Genomic DNA, 20,077 nt, shown 5'->3' on the forward strand with positions numbered 1-20,077 from the left:
CCCCCGGCCCATACTCTGAATTTCTATCTGAATTCTCTGAGCTTATATCAAGTTTAGTGCTTAAACCAGTGTGTCTTCAGTCAGTGTGTACATAAACCCACCCATCGCTACAACCACACCCTAGATCTAGTCCTTGCATACGGCATCGATATTGAAGATTTATTAGTCTTTCCTGAGATTCCCGCTCTGTCAGACCATTATTTAATAACTTTCAGTTTTTTTATTACTCGACTACAAGCCTCTCAGTAAGAGTTACTATTCTAGATGTCTATCCAATTCAGCAGTGGCTAAATTTAAGAAATTGATTCCTTCTGCATTGACCTCATTACCATGTCTCACAGCGACTGAGAATACTCTTACTAACTTAAGTCATTCTCAACTTGATTGTCTTGTTGATAGCGTTACTGGCTCACTGCGACCAGCTCTCAACTCTGTTGCACCTTTCAAGAAGAAAATAATGAAACAAAGAAAATTAGCCCCATGGTTTAACGCCCGGTTCCACAAATTGAAACACACATTGCAAAAATTTGAAAGAAATTGGCGCTCCACCAACCTCGGAGAGTCCCGTTTAGTCTGGCTGGATAGTCTTAAAATGTATTAAAAGGCCCTTCGCCATACCAGAGCAAACTATTACTCATCATTAATTGAGGAAAATAAAAACAATCCCAGGTTACTTTTCAGCACTGTAGCCAGGCTGACTCAGAGTCACAGCTCCATAGAGCCTTGTATTCCTTTGGCCCTAAGCAGTGATGACTTTATGAGCAGTGACGACTTTATGAGTTTCTTTAATGATAAAATTATAACTGTTCGAGATAAAATCCATCAGCTCTTGCCCTTAACTGACCTGACCCCGGACTCAGGTAGCTTGGATATGGCAGCAAGGCCTGAAATTTATTTGGACCGTTTCTCCCCCATTGACCTTCATCGACTCTACACTTTGATTTCTGCATCTAAGCCATCAACCTGCTAGACCCCATCCCAACTAAGCTACTTCAGGAAGTTTTGCCCTTATTAGACAACTCTTTATTAGATATAATCAATGCGTCTTTATTAACGGGCTATGTACCACAGTCTTTTAAAGTAGCTGTCATTAAACCTCTTCTAAAGAAGCCCACTCTCGATCCTGAGATTTTAGCTAACTATAGACCAATATCTAATCTCCCCTTTATTTCTAAAATCCTTGAGAAAGTGGTTGCTCATCAACTCTGTGACTTTCTCCAAGATAATAGTTTATTGGAGGACTTTCAGTCACGTCTCAGAGTTCATCATAGTACAGAGACGGCACTAGTAAAAATTAATAAGGACTTATTGATTGCTTCTGATACAGGTCTGGTCTCTGTTTTAATCCTATTAGATCTCAGTGCCGCATTTGACACCATTGACCATCAAATCTTGCTGCACAGAATGGAACAGTTAATTGGCCTTACAGGAACAGCACTAATCTGGTTTAAATCTTACTTATCAGATCGTTCCCAATTTGTTCACATCCATGATCAATCATCTGCGCATACTAAGGTCTGCTTTGGAGTGCCACAAGATTCTGTGCTTGGACCAATCCTTTTTACTTTATATATGCTTCCTTTAGGCAACATAATTAGATACATACATAATTATTATAAATTTTCATTGTTATGCTGACATTACGCAAATGTTTCTATCTATGAAACCAGATGAAACTGATCAGCTATCTAGACTTCAAATGTGTCTTAAGGATATAAAAGCCTGGATGAGCCGTAATTTCTTGCTGTTGAATTCAGACAAAACTGAAGTTATTGTTCCTGGCCCCAATCACCTCAGAAACTCCCTTTCTAATGATGTAATTTCCCTAGATGGCATTACCTTGGCCTTTAGCACATCTGTAAGGAACCTCGGAGTTTTATTTGCCTCCCATATAAAACAAACTTCAAGGACTGCTTTTTTTCACTTGTGTAACATTGCAAAAATTAGACATATCCTATCCCAGACAGATGCTGTCGCAGGTCCAACCCTCAAGATCACTGCGCTCTGAAAATGCAAGATTCCCAAAGTTTCCAAATGTAGGATAGGAACCAGAGCCTTCAGTTACCGTGCTCCTGTCTTATGGAACCATCTTCCAGTTTTGGTCAGGGAGGCAGACACCGTTTCCACTTTTAAGGGTAGACTTAAGACCTTCCTCTTTGATAAAGTTTCTAATTAGGGCTGGCTAAGTTTGCCCGGACCTGCCCATAGTTAGGCTGACATCAGTTTAACTTGCCGGGGGACTTTCTATAGGGGTCAGAGAGCAGTGGGACTAACACTGGCTTATATTTAAGCCATAATAGCTGATTAGTGACCCTAGTTTCGTTAGTGTGTATATTCCTGGAGCACAAGTTTGTGTGACGGGGAGGAGGGGGAGGTGGCAGAGCTTTCAGCCCGATCTGGCGGGGGTGGTTTTGAGTCCGTTCAGACCTGCCACTCTGGCTCTGCTTCCTCTCTCTTTCTTTCTTTTCTATTACTGCTCTCTGGTATTCATGTTTAAGTCGTAATTGCTGATCAGTGACTCTAGGATCCTCATTGAGTGCTTATCCTTTTTACTGCTCACCACCTTGGTTCTGTTGAACTGCACTACACTAATCCCGTTGCCTCTCTGGAGCATTTCTGCTCCCTTGTTTCCTAGCTTTCCCGGATCCTGGCCGCAACCCTGGCTGTGCCTGATCATTGTGATATCTGTGCTGGCGCTGTGACCCTGCCGTTGGTTGTGCTCGTGCTGTGGCTGCATTGATACTGTACCCCCCGCTTGCCCTGATCGTGGTCTTGGTCCTGGTTGCGCCGATGCTGTGATCATGCCTTTGGACACCTCCCTATCAATAAATGTATGAGACTCTTATCAATACCCACAATATCATCATAGAGTGCATTTGATAATTTCACACCTATCGTTATTGTAATATGACATGCGTCTGTTTCCACTATTGCTGTGCCTTTCTCCCCCTCTCTTCCCCTCCTCCCTCTCTATTTCTCTTTCCTTTTTTCCACAATTGTATTTCATTTGTTATTTACAACATCTATTGCATGTCTGCCCGTCCTGGAAGAGGGATCCCTCATCATCCTCTACCACTCTTCCTGAGGTTTCTTCCTTTTTTTTCTTCTTTCTTCTTTTTTTTCTTTTTCTGGAGTTTTTCCTTGGGTGATGTGAAGGTCTAAGGGCAGAGGGATGTCGTACACTGTAAAGCCCTCTAAGGCAAACCATGTTTTGTGATAATTGGCTCCCTCAATAAAATTTACTTGACTTGACTTGACAAAGTGCACATTTTGAGTGTCCTATTACTGTGACCATCCCAAGGCACACCTGTGCAGTAGAGCTTTATAACCCTTTGAAACTTGAGCAGATTGGTTTGATTTTTGTCCAAAACATGGGAAAAATGCAATAACAATAACAATAACAATAACAATAACAATAACAATAACAATAACAATAACAATAACAATAATAATAATTACAATAAACTTTATTTATAAAGCACCTTTCAAAACACAGTTACAAGGTGCTTTACAATAAAAACAAAACACATATCAAAACATAGAGAGCACAAACGTAAGAGCCAAACATTAGGTACATAGTAATAAAATAAAATAAAATAAAATAAAATAAACGGATGGTAAAATCCCTGAAAAGCAATTCTAAACATAAAAAAGGTGTTTTTTTTTTAAAAGAATGATTTAAAGGATGAAAACATAGGGAAAAAGGAAATGACCAACTTGGCAAGGAATGTCCCACTAATTGCAGGTCATTGGTAAAAGGTGACAAGAAAACTACTAAAAATAGTTTTAAAAAGAAAAAAAAAAAGAGGGCAGGATTATTGGAAAATTATCAAAAAAAAGAGAAAATGTTAAGAACACTGTGATTATAAATTTTCTACATTTATGTACTGAGTATATTAATAAAAGGTCTTAGATATTTATCTTAAACCTGCGAAAAAACGGGAGCAAAAACAAAAGTATTGCATGTACTGTTATTTTTTGTGAAACTGATAAAAATCCACTAGGGGGAGATAATGCAAGACATTTGGATGCCGACCGCCATGAAACTCTACAGAAGAAGAAGTGCAGGAACGAATGTTAGCTTTATACAGTTGATGATGCTAGCTACATTTATGAGGCATCGGCTGAGTAGGAAAAGTGGGCTAACCATCTTTCCCTGAACATGGCAGCCCATCTGAAAAAGCGAGTTTATGAGGAATTTTCCAAAGTTGTACAGGTGAGCACATGAACCCCTCTCACTGCTGCTCGCTGCGGACTTATTAAGGCATTGCCCTCGTGAGAAATGCTCCGCATTGTTCTTTAGAGCTAACTAGCCTTTGGCTAATGCTAACTGGCTAACTAACGGTAACCCATCAACAGCCAGAGGCTCACAGTCACAACACAACACAGGTCAGATCAGTGATATTTGTACATCATAAACGTAATGTATCATTGAGTTGCAGTTGTAAGTCTAAGTTTGGCAGCTAGCTGTAGCTCATGTGGCTAAATTAGCCAACACTCCAGAGAGCTTAAGTTGAAGGTAACGCAGTGAGGTGTAGCTAAATTCATTAATGTGGCTTGAAACGTGAAGTCGTGCTGGTTAGTGCTTTCACACATGTAATCCTTCAAGAGTGAATTGCTAGGGGGTGTTTTCTGACTGTCAGTGTTTGGAGAAGTATTCAGCTCCTTTTAGTACTAATAACGTTAACACACTGAAGTATCCCATACAAGTAAAAGTCCTGCATTCACAGCAATGCTTCCAAAAGTTTACGATTTTATCAGAAAGATGTACTTAACCCTTTGAAACCTGAGCAAATTAGCCCGATTTCTCACAAAACATGGAAAAAGGCACCTTCACAAGAAATGACCCAAAAAATAGCAAGAAATCAATAAAAAATCTACAAGAAAATGTCCTGACATTAGCACAAACAAAAGCAAAAACTAAAATAGGAAATGATATGGAAAAAGCGATAAAGTATAATTAATATAAATGATAATAATAGTAATCTTTTTTCATTACCTAATTTTAAATAAATAATCATGATGATAATAAATATATTTTTAAAAATGTTTTTCCAAGTTATTTGATAATATTCTGATGATTCTCTCTCTTTGAAAGCTAATTGTCAGGTTGTTTTCTTGTCACCTTTCACATCTTAGCAATTTGTGAAACATTTCATGCCAAGTTGTTGATCAAAGCCCATCTTTGAAATGAAACCAATTTGCTCAGATTTTAAAGGTTGAAACACTTGTGAAAGGCATCTGAATGCAGCAAAAGAAAACTGACATTGATCCAGGTTTCAAAGGATTTATGTGTGAAAAGTGAAATTGTGCATTGATTGTTCTCTGTCAGTGTTTTACTATTATGTTTATGAGTTAATGTTGCTGCTGCATTAACTTGTATGTTGCATTTTTATTGCTGTAGCTGTGAATGATTAAACTGAGATTTAACTGCTACTATTCTGAAATATCCCTCTGTGAATCAGAAATATTAGAATCAAAATCAACAAATTTGGAGATACATGGTTTTCACTGGTATGAAAAAAATGTAATCTAAAAGTAACTAAAGCTGTCAGACAAGTGGTGTAAAAAGTACAATATTTCCCTCCAAAATGTAGTGGAGTACAAGTATAGTTAGTACCTTAAAAGTTGTCCGTAAGTACAGCACTTGAGCAAGTTTCCTGTGATATATTCCAACACTGCTTTTAGTGTGCGTCAGATGGGTCCACCAGATCAAAGCTGCTCTTTTTCAAACCGTTAATGACAATATCCATCCTCAACTGCTCGGCTGGTTTACAGAAATATCTGGAACATTTCCAGGTTCTAGTGAAGTCCAAAACAAAATATTGTTGCACCTGCTATGCAGTAATATGTGACCTTACAGTGAAGAGTGTTTTTTCAGCCCATGACATTAACATGCATTTGACATTACGATGATAAAGTGCCAAATGTTTTAAGCTGAAGTACGTACGACATTCTTCAGTTACCGCTGTTATTCAGGGATGACTTTAACAGTATGAAGCAGTGAAAAGGTCAGACTTAACAACAGTCAACAAAGAATAGAAGATGGAAGTTCACAAAATGTTCATATGTGACAGAGTAATGCTGAATAAATTGGGCATGATAAGGGTTTTTTTATTAACTGAAGGCAGATCCCTGAGGGAAAACAAGGATCCCGCCTGCTTGTTGTATAAATAATTCTGTTTTGTGGTGACAGATTCCCCATGAAGAAGTTCCGGCCAAAAAGCTTCGTCTATCCAAACCCAGTAAGTCTGCGGCTCTGCACATCGACCTCTGCAAGGCCACCAACTCCACTGATGCCCTGCAGTACCTGCTGCAGTTCGCACGCAAGCCTGTGGAGGTGGAGAGTGTGGAGGGTGTGGTCAGGATCCTGTTGGAGCACTACTACAAGGTAAAACAACTATGGGTCAGAACCTAGAACGTTTGTGAATAATCCCTCACCTTATCGAGAGCTTTATACATTTAAAGCTGATCTCTGTAAAGGTGAAACAGAAACACTGTGCTGTGCCCATACAGCCTTGTAGCTGTAAGCACAGTTTAAAATGTCTTAAAGTTATGTTCATTTGATTCAGTAAAGTGATGTTGCACATACAAAACGTGATGCCGCTCATAATGATGTCCTCTCCCAGGAGACCGATAACTCTGTAAGGCTGAAGATCGCATCTCTTCTGGGTCTGCTGTCCAAAACGCAGGGCTTCAGCCCGGACTGCATTGTAGACGACGCCATTAACACACTCAACAATGAGAGTAAGACACATTTACACACAGTCTCAACATCCTTTTTACTCGCATATTTACACCCCTGAGCAGTAGATTATCTGATATTATCTGTTTTAGTTACTTTTACCCCTAACAAGTCATAATGGCACATTATTATATTTGTTAGTCACTGGGAAAGAGATTTCCTTGAAATATTTGGTGATATTTTTGTTCTTCACCGTGCTCTGGCTACAGTGTTTGTTAAGAGATATTAATAATAATAAAAAGTGCATCAGTGTCGCTTGGCATGATTATTTTTCCTTTACACTGAGCACTGTTTTGTGTTTGCACAGAACAGTGTGATAAGGCTTGTAAGGCACAATTTAGGAAGGATTTATGAGAAATATCTTAAAATGCTGTCATTATATTACAATTTATTTCAAAACATGACTATTTAAAGGGTTTGAAGTTTTCAGTGACATCCCCAGAGGAACAGTGGAAACTGCCCTGAGATCTGCAGAATCGGACCAAACCCATTTAAACTTTAATCAAAAATGAAATTATATTAAAACATTTGACAAAAAAAACAAAAAAGACACAGATTTGGATAGTTACCAAAGTGTGTGTTTGCTCCGGTCGCTTTCCCTCTGTGTGTCTGCAGAGTCTCATCAGGTCCTCGCCCAGCTGTTGGACACTCTGCTGGTCATTGGTACACAACTACCTGAGAGTCCTGCAGTCAGACAGAGGCTCATAGAGGTGGCCTGCAAGGTGACACAAACGCGCACACACACACACACACACACACACACACACACACACACACACACACACACAGAGTTTGTAAACACAGCTCACTGTTACAGACTTATATTTTTTTCTTTCTTCCTTTCAGCACCTCTCTGACACATATTTCGGGGTGAGGAACAAGTGTCTGAAGCTCCTCGGATGTCTCGGATTGGTGGACACTCCTCTGAAAGACAGCGAGGGACTGGGCACATTATTAGGTTTGGGCCATCGCTCAGTGTATTTAGTTGTCGAACTATGGGGCTGTCTACATGGCAACAGTATTTGCATGAAACATTGAACTTTTGTTGCGGTTTGGACTTTTGTTCACGTGACAACAGCGTTTTGGGGGGCTGAAAATGCCAACTTTTGAAACCAGGTTCCAGAGTGTAATTTTTTGAAAATACCACCCCTTATGTCAGTGTGTAAACTGGCAGGTTGCAGATACTGTTAGAACGGTGATGTCACGGCTGCAGTGTGCGCATGTACATTATCTTTCAGACAAATAGCTATGCGCGTGGACATCAATAAAAGCAGTGGTGGACTACTGAGCTGTATTTGTGCTGCTGACTCTACTGAGGTCATTATCGCTGTCGGTTCTCGTGCGTGTGTTCCCAATCTTCTTCCTGTTTGTTTATACTCACGGCTCTGTAGAAGAATGCCTAAATGCTCAGCATTTCTTCTATGGTGTGTCATTACAGAGTTACACCGCCTGCTACTGGCCTGACATGCATACTACAGGTTTTTCAGTAGTTCATGTAGATCCATGTACACAAGGATCGCCGTCACAGTGTTATCATGGCAACAATGTTTTTAGTAGGTTATGACTTTGACTTTTCTTTCTTTCAACCCCCCCACCTCAACAAACTGGAGAGGTGAGCTTGCACACCTTAATTGTTCTGAAGCTATGAAAGAACGATCAGATTCTAAGTATTGAATGTTCTGCCAAAGAGCAATTTAAGAGCTCATAGGAAACAGTGGACAGTTGGCTGCTGCAGGCTGGCAACAGGCAGCCACAGATCTGATCAGGACCAGGTGCTTAGTTTGGGGCACTTCATATCTTGAAAACTCTTAATTTCTGGGTCCTGGTTTTCTTCCAGTTGTCGTATGGTGTGTTAGCATAATTTTATTGCAATGTGTCATTTTACATGTGTGTTCTGCACCAGGAGTAGTGAGGGACGTCCAGAGTATCATCAGTGACTACTTTGGAGACCAAGACCCCAGAGTCCGCACAGCAGCCCTCAAAGCTATGGTAGGACACCGCCAACCACTGCACTTACTTATAACCAGTACCACAAACAATGCAATTACTATAAGCAGTGGGAAAACCCAGTCCACTCTTTTCACTGACTATTTTACATGGCATTGTGTGCATTTGTTTTGTCCAGCTGCAGCTGCACGAGAGAGGAATGAAGATTCATGAGATCATTTATGACCAGGTGACAGCACTATGTAGATTTACTGGAACCTGCCAAAATCAGAGCTCACTAACAGACCTAGCTCACAGCAAATGGACATGTGTTTGCAGGCTTGCAGGCTGCTGTCAGATGACTATGAGCAGGTCCGTTCTGCAGCCGTGCAGATGGTTTGGGTGCTCAGTCAGCTGTACCCAGAAAGGTGAGAAGACATTGATATTCAGTGAGACTTTCTGTCAGTACAGCTGTGGAGTTAACTCCACTATCTGGATCAACAACATGACAAACTTGACAGGGTTAAAGGGATACCGGTTCGTTGAAATACAGCAGGTTTTGTAGCAGTCCCGAAAGACACGGAGAACACTATAAAGAATATGTTGTTTTATGGTTCACGATATCCATAACTTAGATAGAGGAAGTTAATGCTGAAAAATGGCGAAGTTCTCTGTTAAGAACTATCTGAAGTGTTTTTTAGCCGGACACTGACTCTAAAAGAGAAAACTTAGAAAAATGTATTGAAGAGAGCAAAAATGTGTGATTCTTTCTAAAACATAGCATTATGTTTCCCATGATGTTACAGTCTTGATCATCTGTGTTTTGTTGATTCCTGATGTTTTGATTTGGCTAAATGCAGAAGGTTATAAAAAGAAAAGGTTATTCTTGTTTTTACATTCCATTGCCTGACTCATTAGCTGCAGCAGTTTTCAGTGGCTTTGCCTTACTAGTCGCTCACTGTTATGTCTGTCCAATCAGCATTGTTCCCATCCCATCTTCCAATGAGGAGATCCGACTTGTTGATGATGCATTTGGAAAGATCAGTCACATGGTCAGTGATGGCTCCTGGATGGTGCGGGTGCAGGCTGCCAAAACACTGGTGAGGGAACACACCAACATGCACAGTATTCATACAGCTCTCTGCATCTCTATAATTACATTTTTTTAGTCAAGGCCTTATTGACAGGTATTAGACTGTGAGCTATAGACTGGGTGATCAATAAAGAATTCTCACATTTCTGCACGACTGTTGCAGTGTGGAATCTACGGAATGGAATCTAGATAAAAACAGTATAATTCAGACACCTAATGTAATATTTATATCTGAAATAGTTTTGGACACAAAAGAAAAAGTAAATCGTTTGAACTTCCATTTAGTTGATATCCCCATAGTAGACCTTTTTACGCAGAGAAATAGTGCTGTAGAGCCATTACAAAGTCCCTGCATTTGCATTTTTACACAAAACCAACTGACGGTGGCATCATTCCTCTCCGGTGTGAGATCTTACACTGCATTATGGTATCCTGCAATCAAAGGAGACATGACGGTTTGACATGAACACATCATCATTGGCCTCTATTGTGACATATAACATATGCATCAGCAGCACGTTCCAAGCAATAACAAAGGCATAACATGTCAATAACAATCATTTACAGTCTCTAATATGTGGCGGCTGATCTCGTCCTCTGCTCCCAGGGTAAGGATCTCCCAGACCGCATTGTTTTCCCAGTTTACTGAATTTACGGCTGCTGTTTATAGTCTTTGAATTAGCCAACAATTGCAAACAACTGCTATTTAAATTTCCCGCAGTGTGGCCACCAACATAATACATAATCAAAATGTCATACCTCGCCGCCCCTGGTCACGTCTTTCCCAAACCCTCAAGAGGTGCGCCAGGCTCTGAGGCTAATTTTTTCATAGTGGCCAAAAGGGGAATGACACTGTCTGGGTCTGTCATGTGATGTCACGGGCCCAGAAAGACTTTTTCTAATTGATTTACATTGGGAAAGAGACATCTGTAAATCAGTGGATAATTTTTTTGTGAGCATTAAAACCCCCTCAAAAATACTCATCTAGATCTAAGCTGTCCAGTTCGAGAGCTGCAAGAATACATTTTTTAGACCGCCATTCAAGCTAGCGAAGTGCTAAACCAGAAATCAGTCGCTCAGCTGGTGGAGGTTACCTGTTCTGCAACACTTGGACTGCAAGTCTCTAGTGCGCATACCTCATGAAGATGCAGGTACTTTTATACTGTGGGAATGGACTTTTTATTGCTTCATGCGCTCCTGAGCAGCTCTCATAGGGAAAAGCAGGGCCTCGCCTCTATGCTGTATCCAGATCCTCTTAATACATCCATAGTCTTTCAAGATTTACATTTTACACAGAGCTTGTTTCAGTGCTGTTACCACGTCTGTACCCGGCTCAGAGGTTTGATGCTAAGCTTCCAGTTTCTTTTACCAATGACTGCTGATTTCATCTTTTCTTTTCTTTGACCTGTTGCTCAGAGGGATCTTTATCTGTTTAACCATTCCAACGTGGCACACGTCTGCATTGAATATTGTTGGATTAACATAAAGGCTAAAGCAGAAGTTATATACACAGACAAATATTAAATTACACATTTTCCCCTTATTAAGAGCTCTTAATAAGACCCTTCTTTCCTCACATTATTGAACATTGTTTTCTTGGGTGTCAGGGTTCGATGCTGCAGGTCAGTCCTCACTTTCTGGAGCAAACTTTGGATAAGAAGCTGATGTCAGATCTCAGGGTGAGTCACTGAAGTTTTTCAAACAAATCTGTATTTTCTTTATTTTTTTAATTAAAAAGCTGTAAACAAAATAAGTATTTATAAAAATGTTAATAGCACTCCTCCGCTTACATTCCTTGTCCAGAGGAAGCGTACGGCCCATGAACGGGCCAAGGACCTCTTTACCTCTGGAGAGTTCTCCTCTGGCAGAAAGTGGGCCGACGATGCCCCCAAAGAGAAACTGGACACAAATACAGTTAACCTCATTGCCTCAGGGGCCTGCGGAGCCTTCGTTCACGGCCTGGAGGATGAGATGTTTGGTGAGTGAAACATGATTCAACATGTCATTGTGTCTCAGATCTAAAGGACGTTACTGATGCTGTATTTGGACATATATTAAGGATTTTGTTGCTTTATAGTCAAGTTGGTAGTAAAAGGCACATTCCCCCAAAAATCCAGTTGCATGGTATTTTTTAGGCATTTAATCTCATGATATGTTCATTTCTTTCCAGGTTTTAAAGTGACAGCAAATGAAAATATAGATACAAACTAACATCTAAGGAATGATCAAATATTATTTTATCTACTTTAACATTTTTTTTTATTACAGATTACAGATTTGTATTGATTTTTTAACTTAACAACACAGTGCTATCCACATACTTAAAGACATTTTAGATTTAAAACAGACAAAATAAAATAAAATTAACAATAATAATAAATAAATAAAAATTGACAATGATTACAGCAAAGAGAAAATCAAAAAAAAACCCTATATTTCACATCTGTAATCTCATTGCCCTGTAGCTAGCAATCAGGATTCTAATCATTCTTTTTTCAGAGGTCCGTATTGCGGCGGTGGAGGCGTTGTGCCAGCTGGCTCGGTCGTCTCCCAGCTTCGCAGAGAAGTGTCTGGACTTCCTGGTCGACATGTTTAACGATGAGATAGAGGAAGTGAGACTTCAGTCTATCCATGTGCTGAGAGAAATCTCTACCCATATTACACTGAGAGAGGACCAGCTGGACACTGTGCTGGCTGTGTTGGAGGTAAACACACATACGCACACATACACTCTGGTCAAACTGTCTATCTCTAAACACTGAAATATGTTTTTGTCTCTGTCTCTGAATATTTCCTTGTTAGTTACACAACACTTGTTATTTAAGCGTGGTATACGCACATATTAAACAAAGTCACTGCTGATCTCCAGGACTCGTCCCGTGACATCAGAGAAGCTCTCCATGAATTAATCTGTTACACCAACGTCTCCACAAAAGAGTGTATCCAGCTGGCTCTGCTGGAGCTGCTCAAGAACCTCAACAAGTATCCCACTGACCGCAACTCTGTCTGGAAGTAAGACTCTGTGTGTCTGTGTACTCTGCAAAATGTGCCATGTTTAGGATCAGGACTAGGTGCATGATGTTGCACCCTAGGGTGCCTTAGGTGGCTGAGGGTGCTGCAAAGTTTGTGCATTTTCTCATTTTACAGTTTTAATAGTGTCGCCACATAAAACTACAAAGGCAACTAAAAGCAAGCTGATGGCTACCGTGGCTCCTCTCAAAAAACTTCAGCAACATCACTTTTTATTGCAGTTACTGTTCATCAATGCTGTTATTGATTGTTTTTGGAAAATTATACATTGTTTCATCTTTCAGCAAGTAGGGCTCTCTTTCACACACCTTTGTTTTTATTGTTGTCCAATGTCTGCACCACTGGCAGAGTATCATGTTGCCATGACTCCTTAGTCCCGACCGGAAAAAGAAGTGCTGAGAAGTAAAGAGAAATAAATGATGTGTACAATGGAGCCACAACAACTACGCGTGTTGTTCCTGGTGCTGGTTGTTGCATTCGTTATCGTTTGTATTTACCACTCTCGACAAACGACACAGTTTGAAAGTAAGGTGAAATGAACTACGAGAGCCTTTTTAGCCCAAACTTGTGGAGTACACCAGATGGTGGTGGCATATCGAGATTGGGCACTTTCTCACCACAAACAGACCACACCAGAATTCACTGGTAGCCGTACCAACTCCTCCCTTGGGGTCCGCACCAGAGTGTGACTGCTGTGCTCACACTAGCCCAGACGCAACGCACTCAGGCCCAAAGTTCGATTGGGCTGACCTAAACAATACCTGTGTGAAAACACCCTAAAAAAATATTCCTGACATCACAGTAGTGAGTGAAGTTGAGATTTCATCAGTCATTGCGCCTGTCCACTGTCCTGCTCTCCCTGATGCTGATGGCATTCTCTGTACAGTAAGAAGTGTGGTTGTCTTAAGTAATTTTCGAATTATCTTCACTTTGTCACCACCGCAGCTTCTCTGCTCTGCTGTTTGCTGACTTCACTCTGTGTGTCCCTGTGTTTGTGTATTTATGTGTCAGCCCCAACATAGAGAGCAGAGAAGAGGCTGCAGCAAGATAGTAAATGACACCAAAATCTTGAAAAGTACTACTAAAAGAACCAGTACTGTCAAAGTTTGTCAATCCCAAAGTCTTTGATCGTTAGCTCTGGGGCCCTTTAATATCAGGTTTTGGTACCCATCCCTACTTGACAGGGTGTACAGGAATACTTTTGCCTTTGTGAGTGTGTATTTGTGTGGGTCTGAAAAGGGAAGAATAAGCTCCAGAGTAAGGAAACAATGTAAACCATTAAACCATAAACCAGTCATTTTTAAGTACTGAGCGACAAACACAGCTGCATAGCACTGCTACTAGGTCCACAGCTGTGCCTTCACTAGATTATCTTCCTCGCCATGACCCCTGACTACATACAACCAGTACTTACCTGTGGGCTCAAAGTTACAAACCAATGTGAATGCAGCATTATAATCAGAAAGAACAGAACAGAGGTGTGATTAATATGATTACATTAAGCACAGGGTCTACACATATGGAAGTGAACACTGCAGACACACATTTTCAAAACATGTATGGCATTTTTTTTTTAGAAAAGCTGCCCTGAAATCATACAGTTCTATGTCACAACAATCCTGAAAAAGCTTGTGAAATCCTGAAAAGACTTACTGCATTTTATAAAGACATTGTCAGACATATTAAAAAGAAAAGGGCTGTGAACATTAAAGGCAACATGCTAAAAACCCTGTTAAATGTACATTTAGGTTGCAGCTAAGAGTGGTGACATGATGGTACTTCTGATCATATAAGTGGACACTTATATAAAGTTATAAAACAGTGTTATTGTTTGTTTCTAATTGAAACTGTCTTTTAATGAGCTAAAGACTGTTTCTTTATTTTCTGCTTTCACATCAGGTGTCTGAAGTTCTTGGGTTCCCGTCACCCAACACTGGTGTTGCCGCTGGTTCCTGAGCTGCTCAGCACACATCCATATTTCGACACACCAGAGCCTGACATGGACGATCCGGCCTGTATCCTTCACATCCTGAAAAAGCTCAAAGCACAGTTAAACTTTTATGCAAACCAGTCACGTCAACCTCATTCTGCAGCAACTCAACTATAAGTGAAAGCCTTCACATTAAGTGCCATTGTGTTCACAAATCATCTATTAGGATTAGCATGTGCAGCTCTCTGCACTTCTGCTGTTTTCTTCTCTTAATTCCACATTTTTGGTTTAAACCTGTAGTTGATATAATACAGCAGCTTACAGTCCTAATAAGCTTCACCTGTAAAAACGTAATCAAGCACAGTCAGTACAGTCAAACTTTGCACTGTAATTGGTCTGTCTTTATTAAGGTCAGCATTCAAAGTTAGAAATTTCTTCCATTGTACAGTCTTGACAGCAGAGAAAGGCCTTGATCAGACAGTGGGTTTTTTAGCAGCCTTGGTGGGGGCTTTTTGTAATGGTTTTCATCACAGTTGGGTGATATATTGAATATACTCGGTGTATTGCAGCTTGCTCCACGTGCAATATATAAAATGACTTTATGGTGATCATTGAATATAAATTGTTACATTGTTTTTATAAGCCACCAGCATTTTGGTTCTCTCTCTCTCTGCTTCTCGCAGACACACACACAAAACAGGGCTTTTGCAGAGCTCCAGACTGTAACTATTTAGTTACATTTTGCTACCATAAAACGGATATATATTTATATATATCTTTTATTTAACCAGGTAAAAGACTAATTGAGATTTAAAATCTCTTTTCCAAGAGTGACCTGGCCAAAAAGGCAGCTTAAAACAAGGTTACAACAATGAATACAGACAGACGAATACAACTATCAAAGAAACGCAACTATCACACAATACAAAGAGCAAGCACAGTCTCCAGTTAAAATTTGAAAAGTGCAATCATCAAATTTCAGATATCATTGGCAGTCACATTGACCAATAGTGCCATTTTCTCGACCTTTTAAAAGTGACTTAAATTCCCACAGTGATCAGCTCAGACAGTTTTAAGTCCTTCTGTAAGTTATTCCAAGTGGAGGGGGCAGCAAATTTAAAAGCTTTTTTTGCCAAGTTCTGTGTGAACCTTGGGGACTGACATCAAAAGAGTACTGTGAGAGCACAGGCCATAGTGATTCTGGTTTTTACACATATATGTACATAAATAAGAGAGAACCAGCCCAAGTAGACTCTTACAAATAAAAACTAACCAGCGTGAGAGCCTGCAGACTGACAGAGAAGGCCAATTAGCAGCAGTGTACAATATGTCTAATTTCTTTAGGCAAAGATCAGGTGCATTCATAAAAAGCAGATCACCATAATCCAACAATGGTAAAAATGTTGCCGAAATCAAGTGTTTCGTTGACTGAAGCGAGAAACAGGATTTATTTCTGAATGTGAGGTTTGAATGACAAAGTTTGGTCAATAATAATACCAAGATACTAATAGGTGTTAACCATTTCAATTTCAACTCCTTGGGTAGTTAGGTTCTTAGGAAGAGAGGATGGGAGCCTTTTTCCATTTGAAAAGAGCATGACTTTAGATTTTTCTGCATTTAAAACAAGCTTGAGTTGAGTCAGATGGGACTAAACAACATCAAAGGCAGACTGCAGAAATGTTAGAGTTTGGGCTGCTGAGGGAGATGAGCACTAGATAACAGTGTCATCTGGATAAAAATGAAAAGCAGCATTTGATAAATTGACACAAAGATTATCCACATATATGATGAACAACGGTGGACCTAATGTGGAGCCCTGGGGCACACCTTTTGATACAGGGAGGAAGGCAGAAGAAGACCCATCAAACTGGACACACTGTGTTCTATCAGACAAGTAATTTGTGAACCAACTTACAGCATGACCAGATAGACCGATATTACAGAGTCTGTCCACCAGTATGACATGATCGACCGTGTCAAAAGCTTTTAACAGGTCAAGAAAAAGAGCAGAACAATATTTTTTTTGCAGTCTAGTGCATCAATAATTCACCACTTCAACAGCAGCAGTTGTTGTGCTTGTTGTGTGTTTTGTCCTAAAGCTGGAATGATGCAGTGATAGAATATTATTTGTGTCTAAAAAAATCTATCAGTTGTTCACTAACAAGCTTCTCAAGTACTTTTGCTAAAACACACAACTTCGAGATTGGCCTGTAGTTTTTAATGATGGTGGAATCCCCTCCCTGCAACAAAGGTAGAACATATGCAAATTTCCACACTTCAGGAATAATGTTTTGAGAAATGGAAAGATTATAAATATGAGTCACAGGTTCTGCAGTAAAGTCAACAGCCAACCTTAAAAAGCAGGGATCAAGCCCATCAGGTCCTGCAGATTTGTTTGAGTCCAGTTGCTTCAGGACTCTGTAAACCTCCAATTCGTGAAACGGAGTAAAATTAAACCCTTGAAAAATGGTAGTAGTTCTGGGTGGTGGAGAAGGAGGCCTCTGCTCATTAGGCTGAGTTACATCCCTATGGGAGGACTCAAACAGGGAGCCTGAAGAAACAAAATGTTCATTAAAACAATTACTCACTCATCTCTGGACCTGTGAACTGTTTTACTTTCTTGACTCTGTTTGTTGATTACAGACATTGCAGTGCTTGTGTTGGTGTTTAATGCTGCCAAGTCGTGTCCCACCATGCCAGCACTGTTCTCCGACCACACCTTCAGACACTACGCCTACCTGAGGGACAGTCTATCTCACCTTGTACCACCACTGAGAGTGAGAACTGAAATATTGAAGTATTCAGAATCATGTTACTGCAGTACACATCAGCGTTACAACTCACACGTGCTATCGGCTGTTCCTTTAAAATGTCCTTAATTGGGGCGCCTGGTGGCTCAGTAGATAGAGCGGCGCCCCAGTATACAGAGGTTGTATCCTCGCTGCAGTGGCCGCAATTTCAGTTCTGGCCTCGGCCCTTTGCTGCATGTCGCCCTATCTTTCTCTCCCCCTTTCTCAAACTGTCCTGTCCATTAAAGACAATAAAAGCCCCCAAAAATAATATTAAAAAAATGTCCTTGATTAATGCATCATTCATTTTTTTGTCACATCAGCAGTCACATACAGATATTCTCACAACTGATTGTCCTGTCTTTTAGTTACCAGGCAGCGGTCTGGACTTGGTGGACTCGCGATGTGGTTCAGGTTCAGTGGAATCATCTCAGCTCTTTCTTCAGCAGAGTCTGAATAGGGTCAGCACCATCCAGAACCTGGAAGCACCTGGAGCTCAGGACCTGCTCAATTTTACCATACGGTACACACACACACACACACACACACACACACACACACACACACACACACACACACACACACACACACACACACACACACACACACACACAGAGCCTGTATCAGCCTCTTTGGTCGATGGATGAGAAGAAGTATGTTAATGTCTTTTTCCTCCTATCTGTCAGAGACCTGCAGCGGCTGGGGGAGCTGCAGACAGAGCTCGCTGGAGCTGCTGATTTCTGTGCTACGTACCTGCGCTGCCAGCTGCTGCTCATGAAGGTAGAGGAGTGTGTATTTGTTTGTGTGATTTTGTTAATAACACTTAGACTAATAATTTTTTGAAAAGACCTTGATGTCTTACTTTTGCCTCGTTTTCTCAGGCTCTGCAGGAGAAGCTGTGGAACATGGCAGTTCCTCTCTGCTTTAAACAAAATGTCACGGCCACAGCCGCAGCTCAGCAGGTCAGCACACACACACACACACACACATGTTGGTAACACTGCACCTGTGAGATCATTCAGGGTGTCTGTTTAAAAGTGCTGTTGTGTTTGTAGATCCTGGAGGAAACCTACAAGCTGGAGTTTCTCTACAGCGGTTTGGAAAGCAGACAGGTAGCCACCATACATCATGTTCGCCTCCAGGCCAAAGCACTGCAGCTCATCCTGACTTCTCGCACCAGGCAAGGGTAAGTGCCAACACACACACACACACACACACACACACGATACACATTTAAGACTGTATGTGGAGCACATCTGTATGCAGATATTTGTAATTTCTCTTCAGGTTGGATTCTCTCATCAGCAGCTGTGAGAAATTTTTGCAGGATATTGAGTCATTTCAAAGGTGAGATCTTCATTTGAGTCCATTAGGACATTTGAGCTATAATTAGTGAGTTAAAACAGCCCTGTGTTTAGCATGTAACCATATCCATAGATCTGATTAAATCACTTCAATGGGGGACGCCTGAAAGGACATGACAGCAACCAATTTAAATTTATTATCCTATTATGGACATTTAGGTTCAGGCAAGGTCACAAAACAATTATTAGCCATGTCCATAAAACAGAAGTTTATTTAGGATCTTTGTTTTGTTTGTTTGTTTTTTGGTTAATTTCCACTTTCACCTACTTAAATCATTTAACCAACCTCAATCCTGAGGGTAATGAACAAACTTTGATTTATTTTCAATATGTTAACCCTTTAAATGCCAGTTTTTGACATTGTGCTTCTATGATTTTAAATAAAAGCACACACACACACACACACACACACACACACACACACAAAGGAATTGGTTTCGATATACAGAATACTGGGTGGATTTTTTATATAGGAATATTACATTCTGGGACATGTCAATGAATAGGGTGGGAATCACAGGGTACCTCATGATACGATACGATACACGATACATGGTCCACGATACCGATATTAACACGATATAGCAATTCTGCGATATATTGCAAGAAAATCATATAACGATACATCACAAAATAGTCGTAAAACGGTCAAGTGCATGATTTAATATTTCTGGCTCGGTATTTCATACCTTGGCTCCAACATTTGTAGCATCTGGCGAAAACCTTCATTTTTGACCACGCTGTAGGATCGGAGGTCCTTGCAAATAAATTTTGCGATTGACTTCATAATGTTGGCGGCCCTCGGGGATGATAAAGGGAGCTTTGTGCTGAACATTGCATTCACAGCTGCCAACACATTAGCATCAGCCGCTTTCCCAGTGAGGAGATCAGGGTGGTGGCGCTGCAAGTGGCTCTGCATGTTCGTGGAATTTCCTGTGTACTTCACTTTTGTCAGACAGTTCTTACATACTGCAAAGTCTTTGTCGAGTTTGTCCCTTCAGTGTTGCAGAAGCCAAAGTTCATCCATACTTTGGATTTAAATGAGGCTGGGAGATCTCTTAGTAAACTTTTCGCTGCGCCGCTGTCCGCCATTACCGATCTGTTAACTTCCTCTTCTTTGGCCAGTTAACTTCCCTTCAAATTTCACTCATTAAAGTGTGAAGCACCCCCGCAAGGAGTCATAAAGTAGCGATGCTGGCT

General features: G+C 40.6%; 1 protein-coding gene across 1 annotated transcript in view; it reads left to right on the forward strand.

Moving 5' to 3' along the window:
- Positions 1-4,046: 4,046 nt before the first annotated feature.
- The window catches only part of ints4 (integrator complex subunit 4), a 37,601-nt gene continuing 21,570 nt past the window's right edge, over positions 4,047-20,077 (forward strand). Inside the window, exons 1-20 of the mRNA XM_042486222.2 lie at positions 4,047-4,216; positions 6,197-6,391; positions 6,630-6,747; positions 7,361-7,467; positions 7,592-7,703; positions 8,649-8,734; positions 8,871-8,921; positions 9,011-9,099; positions 9,651-9,771; positions 11,372-11,443; positions 11,568-11,742; positions 12,264-12,469; positions 12,634-12,776; positions 14,694-14,809; positions 17,368-17,501; positions 17,882-18,036; positions 18,200-18,293; positions 18,395-18,475; positions 18,569-18,699; positions 18,801-18,860. Of these exons, the coding sequence (XP_042342156.2) occupies positions 4,163-4,216; positions 6,197-6,391; positions 6,630-6,747; positions 7,361-7,467; positions 7,592-7,703; positions 8,649-8,734; positions 8,871-8,921; positions 9,011-9,099; positions 9,651-9,771; positions 11,372-11,443; positions 11,568-11,742; positions 12,264-12,469; positions 12,634-12,776; positions 14,694-14,809; positions 17,368-17,501; positions 17,882-18,036; positions 18,200-18,293; positions 18,395-18,475; positions 18,569-18,699; positions 18,801-18,860 (2,300 nt within the window). The 5' untranslated portion in view covers positions 4,047-4,162. The remainder of the gene's footprint in view (positions 4,217-6,196; positions 6,392-6,629; positions 6,748-7,360; positions 7,468-7,591; positions 7,704-8,648; positions 8,735-8,870; positions 8,922-9,010; positions 9,100-9,650; positions 9,772-11,371; positions 11,444-11,567; positions 11,743-12,263; positions 12,470-12,633; positions 12,777-14,693; positions 14,810-17,367; positions 17,502-17,881; positions 18,037-18,199; positions 18,294-18,394; positions 18,476-18,568; positions 18,700-18,800; positions 18,861-20,077) is intronic.

The sequence above is a fragment of the Plectropomus leopardus genome, chromosome 6 (assembly GCF_026936395.1).
Source record: "Plectropomus leopardus strain MGB_pleo_1.0 chromosome 6, ASM2693639v1, whole genome shotgun sequence".
NCBI classification, from domain to species: Eukaryota; Metazoa; Chordata; class Actinopteri; order Perciformes; family Serranidae; genus Plectropomus; species Plectropomus leopardus.